Here is a 6,092-nt window from a genome sequence, read left to right as displayed (position 1 = left end):
TGATAGATGAAAACCTTAGCTTTCTATTGGTTATAGATAATATAGAATCAAACATAAGAGAAAACTGTTAATAAATCCTGAAAGAGAGGATGTCACAGATGGGTGTGGCACGAGGGGTCTGATTTTCTATTTGATAGCTCTGTAACCAAACAAAATGAAGGCTATAAAAATTATGGTTTCTCTGAGCAATGACAATTTTATAGTGAGTAATTTACGTTTAATCTGTTACTTATTGGAGGAGTGGTGGATAAAATAGAAAAGATGCATAGAGAAAATGTGACACACTGGGGGAAATTCGGGATTTTTTAGAATTTTGCTGTATAAAATTAAGAACTTAAAACATGTATACTATTAAAATATGAATTATTAGTTATAATTTTATGTGATACTAATTGGTATAATGTAAACAAAAAGTAGTTAAATAAAATTTTGAATGTAAGTCACTAAAACCTTGTGATGTGCAGTAAATGATGCCTGGGCAGAGAGGGTTAATTGCATCAGAAGTATCATTTTCATAAAAGATCATATTTATGTCATATTGTACATTTAGAAAAATATCTGCATTGTCAATTATTTTCTTAATAGATATTTGATATCTAATAAATTTCTTAACTTTTTAATTAAAGGCTCCTTAGAGAAATGGGCTGGAAAGAAGAGTGTTTAGATGATGATAACTATGCACCCCTTACAGAAGAGGAATTGAAAGAATTTCATAGTTTAACACAGAAGGTAAGCATAAACCTATTAACTTTCTCTATATGAGCATGGTCACTTTGACTGGCCTCATACATGAGGAGGCAGTGCATCTGGGTTGGTTGGTCAACCTGGAGGAGTCACATCTCACTCCTCCCTCTCCCATCCAGCAGTGTTGTCACTCCAATTTCACCTGTTGGTTTTGTCCGGTTCCTTGTGAGACATTCCACTCCCTTTATGTGTAACGTTCCTTCATTCTTGTTCCATTCATTCTTCCTCCCACCTTGTCTATTGTAAAAGTGGTGCATATTCCATAGTTGGTCTCTGCATGATATTTTCTCCAATTCCTATCCTTCTATCCCCTCATCTTTTTGAAGTTTTATGTAGCTGTTGAACAGAGGCTTATCGCTTTCGAGCATTGATGGTTACTGGGTAGCTCTACCTAATGCTTTCGGGTTTTTCCTTTATCTTCATGCATTTTTCTCTTCTGTTCTGTCCTTTCTATGCTATTTTATTTTTTATTTTTTTGCTACCATTGTTCTCCTGATCCTGTAGTTCTTCCTGATTGGGACCTGAATGCTGTTTTCCATGCCCTCACCCTTCCTCTCTTTGAACCTTTAGTCTCTTGTTTCACTTAAGTCCTATTTCTTACTTTTTGTCTGTGGCCATAGGAGATCTGATGTATATGCCATTGCTGCTTCCTGTATTCTTTTCCATTGTTCTTCTATTCCTTGTTATCCTGCTTGTGCTTTTCTCCCTTAAATGTCTATTGCTCATGCAGGGGACAAAGTATTCACTCATTACTCACTTTTATTCTCATTCTGATCCAAATCGTTTTCTCTGTCCCATCCATGTGGTTCTTTGTTATTTGGCCCACAGTGCTCGTTTTCATGGTTCATGCTCTGTCTATTTATTCTTTGGAATTCTTCATCTCCCCAAGATATTTCTCCCATTACCCTCACAGGATGGCTACAGCAGCTCATCCATGTAGCCTGTGTTTCACTGGATGTAGATTAATGTCAACTCTTTCATGTCTTCTCTCACCAAATCTGATGCCACTCTCTCTCTCTCTCTGGCTGCTCACTTTTGTTATCCATTGGAGGAGATTGTGTGGGCTGTCTTGTGGGTTATGTTGCATACATTCATCACACATTATCTGCATCATCTGGCCGTTTCTTCTTCTTCAGGATATTGACTTCCTCCCATCGCCATTCTACTTACACCATACCAGCTCTGACTGGGTAAGTTTTTCTTTCTCTCTTACCTTTACAGGGACCCTATTCTACATTTCAGGATCTGCTGAGTAGCATGTGGTGCCTATCAGAGTATCTTTAAGTTTAAGTCCACATCATGTGGCCATTTGGATTTGTAATGCTCACTGTTGAGATGGGGTTTTCCACAGGACCACAAGGTTTTCTCACAGTATGTTATTTACAAAACATGGCCTGGTACAGAGCATACCTGCTTGTGGATTATCATGAGTTAGCAGTGTTATGTTAGCTGCCCATTCCTTCAGTCCCAGTTGAATAAACCTGAACTGGCATTTTAAAAAAATTGTTTTGTGGTCACCCATTACACAGTCTATTGGTGGAGGGTTATCACATGCTCATTTGCATGCTACAGTGCAGAAATACCACATTCCTCTGGGCTCCCTACTGCACTTTTACCCCCACCCCTTCTTCTTATGGGGCACGGAGTCTTTGATTCTCAACAGTTCCTAGCTCCTGGGGTGGTGGACCATGAAGGATTCCTTCTGTATGTATGTGTGACCAATTCCACTCAGTAGAGAGTAGGGTGATGCTGTTCTGTTGGTGTAGATTGAACCATCCTCCTACCATGATATGGATGAAAAATTCCAGACAACACCAGAATGAACAAAATTACAGCATTATGTATGTGTCAAAACTTATCATGTGGTAAAGGTCTAATAAACATAAATTTATTTAAAATTTCATTATGAACAGTAAAATTATTAGATAGTTTTGCCTCAAGTAAATTGTTAGGTCTTACGTACTATTTACTTCTTAGCTCTAATGTATTCTGTTTAAAATCATATAGTATTTTGTAAGACATGACTCTCATTCTATAGTATTCATTATTGAAGAAGCTTTTAATAATTTTCTTCCCATTGTCATAAAAAAAAGAATTGACATCCAGGTAGCAGTAAGATAGGTGAACTGTATTTGGTGGGTCATCTCCAGTTCACCTATCCTACTGCTGCCTGGATGTCGATTCCTGGCTGGTTTGGTGTTGGATCGGCACAGGACCAACCAACATAAGTCCTCACTCATGTAGTTGGTAGAGCCCTACTCCTACTGTAGATCATATGAAAAATTCCCTATGCCACCTGTTTTTGGACTGGAGTTCACCCACCATGTATGCCCTCCTCCATCCTACCATTACCTAGATGTCAGGTAGCCTGATGTTAGATGTGTACAGGGTCAGCACATGTAAGCACTATCTAGGATAGTGGAATGGAAGTTAATTTTCCTTTGTGCTTCCTGGTACTTAAGTGAAGATAGTTTGGACCCACCTCCTACTACAGACTGGATAAAAAATACCCAATGCCACCTGGTTTTGGACTGGAGTTGACCTACCATGTACAGTCTGATGTGCCCTAGCCACACAACACCATAAAGCACATCCATTTTCCATACTGTATTTTTGAACTTTATTCTTTTCTGCACAACTTGGTGACACATACCTTCCCTACAGGCAAAAAATATACCCTAGTACAGAAGGACTGCAATCTCCCACGAGTGTGCCTCTATATTTTCATGGTATAGGGTGTCATGCATCATGGGTTCCCTTCAGGTGCTTTCCGAAGGGGGCTCATCCAGGTAACTTTTGCACCTGTCCCTCCACCACTTCAGTGTGGGATTCTAGCTGTATGTGTGATGAGGTAAGGTATCATATCAGAAGTTAACGTTTTCCAAAACTGAAAATGTATTTCCGATACACACTTCCTACCTGTCTTCCCTACTTCCAGGACATCTTTTCTTGTCTAGTCTTGAAGTGATGATTGAACAGTCAGTATAGAGAGAGTCAGTTGCACTAGGAGAATGTGTCACACTTCTATTAGTGGAGGGTTATCACATGCTCATTTGTGTGCTACAGTGCAGAAATACCTTGTGGAAACACAAGTTTAGGTGGGAGCCTCAAGGCAAGTAGCAAGCGAAGGCTTGTGCATACAGAAGGCAACACAAAATTGAGGAAAGCTAGTATATGAGTGGAGGTTTCTATTGGAAATACATATATTTGGTGTTAGAAAATGTTAACTTTTAGTAAATATTACAATTCCTTTCTACACAAAACACCAGTTCTTTTAATTGCATATTTATACCAAAAATGTGATTGTGAATGTTTGTAGTCATAGTGACTTAATCTCTGCCTGGTCCAAATGCAAGGTGATTTTTATGTTAAGGTTAAAAATACTTCTTCCATCTTAGTTTTGAAATTTCAGTTGCATAACCTCTAAAACCTTGTAAGTGAACATCAAAAGTTTTATTTCAATAAAATGTTATATTTTTATCTATTATTTTCTTTATCTGAATGCTGTATACAGTCTATTTGACTGACCTTTTAACTACTACAAAAAATATGAAATAAATCTAAGTTACCCTTCTTTTCTTTCTAGAATGACTGCAGATTTCAACAGAAAATTAGTTATTTATCCTAAACAACTTAATACTTGTAACAGTTTACATCTGTTTTTATTGCTTGTTTCTTTTTAAATTATGTCTAACTAATCATCTCACGATAAAAGCTGTAAATCATATAATAAACATGTAGCTCAAGAGCTACTTCCAAGCATACCTTGTGGAGAAATTTGTTTTTCATTATCTAACCTTATAAGTTTCTAATTTTTACCCTTTAGTTATTTCTATAACAATAACTAAAATATATTCTTAAAAAAAGGAAATTTAGCACAATGTGGTATCTTGTTGTTTTTTTGTTTTTAGATGCTGTCCTACTGATGAAACATAAACCTACTTTTTTTGTAATGAATAGTAGTAATACATTAAATCATTTTTATTTATTTCAAATATATATTTAAGAATACAAAATAATAACATACATAAAGCAAACAGGGTTTTCTAACTATTATAATTTTACTGGCATAATTTAGTTAAAGAATTCCCCCATTAACTCTTCGATCTGTACTCAGTGACAGCATATTTAAATCTATAGATAAAATAACTAAAACTCTCTACCAAGAACAAGGTAATGTTTGACATCATTCATTAAATTAAAACCTTATCTTTCTATTGGTTTTACATAATGTAATAGCAAATGTCAGAGAGAATTATTGACAGTTTCTTAAAGAAAGGATACGGCTAGTGGGTTTGATTTTCTTATTTATATCTCCATAAACAAAGAAGATTGAAGGCTATAAGAATTGTACTGTGCCTTAGTAATAGCTATATTATAGTGAGTGATTTATGTTAAATTCGGGACATAGAGGGATGAAGAAAAAATAGAAAATGTGGAAGTCAGGATAAACAAATGACATGTTACACAGATAAGGAAGATTTGGAATTTATCTAAATATGTACTTTTGAAATTAAGAAATTAAAACTCATATAATATTAAAACCTGACATATTTACCCCTCTTGCTAGAGATAGGTCAACGTAAGTAAGTCAAAACTTTTTAGAGAGTTATATTCAAACTTAAACCACTTTACTATCATTGTATACCAAGAAATTTGTCATCAAAATATAATTAATAAATTAAGTTTTAAGTTCTTATTTTTATGAGGAAATATTCAGAAAAATTCTAAATTTCACCTAGTATGAGAATTATATTTGTTCTTTGGTCTTTACTCTTCTCTAATTTATTTACCACCCTTCTGAGAAGTATGGAGTTTGATGTAAATTACTCCTTATAATATAGATATTACTAAAGCAAAGCATAATTTTTATATATCCTTAATCTTATTTGTTTATGGAGTCTTAGACTAGAAAATCAGACCCACTTGTCACATCCTCTCTTTCACAAATTGCCAGTAGTTCTCTTTGCCATTTTATACTATATTATTTATAACCAGTAACCAAAGTCTTAATCCATCAAATGATGTATTATATTACATTGTTTTCTGAACAGAGTATTGTCTGTTTCATCTTCAGTTTAAAAAGATTTCTCTGGCAGTCTTTAGATCGACAATCTTAACTATACACCTGGAAAAAAAGTTAAGCACCCCCAAATATTTTTCAGGATTGCTTATTGAAAATAAGGTTTAATTTTCATGATGTTGAGCAATGTTCATAATTTCAAACATAATTAAAAGGATGTGAGCGTTCAGGTGTGAAATTTAAATCAGGCGCGTTTTTTTTCCCCACGTGCAACTTACTCCCTTCTTCACGTCCAATATGCACTATTTTCTCGTGCATCAAATCC

At 35.2% G+C, this 6,092-nt stretch overlaps 1 protein-coding gene across 1 annotated transcript in view; it reads left to right on the top strand.

The window, feature by feature from the left end:
- The window catches only part of LOC106465239 (vasculin-like protein 1), a 59,762-nt gene that overhangs the window by 47,967 nt on the left and 5,703 nt on the right, over nt 1–6,092 (top strand). Inside the window, exon 11 of the mRNA XM_022393112.1 lies at nt 627–729. Coding sequence (XP_022248820.1) covers nt 627–729 — 103 coding nt within the window. The remainder of the gene's footprint in view (nt 1–626; nt 730–6,092) is intronic.

Source organism: Limulus polyphemus, unplaced genomic scaffold (assembly GCF_000517525.1).
Source record: "Limulus polyphemus unplaced genomic scaffold, Limulus_polyphemus-2.1.2 Scaffold1881, whole genome shotgun sequence".
In the NCBI taxonomy this organism is placed as follows: Eukaryota; Metazoa; Arthropoda; class Merostomata; order Xiphosura; family Limulidae; genus Limulus; species Limulus polyphemus.
The sequence above is the reverse complement of the archived record's forward strand: the minus strand, read 5'-3'. Positions and strand labels throughout refer to the sequence as shown.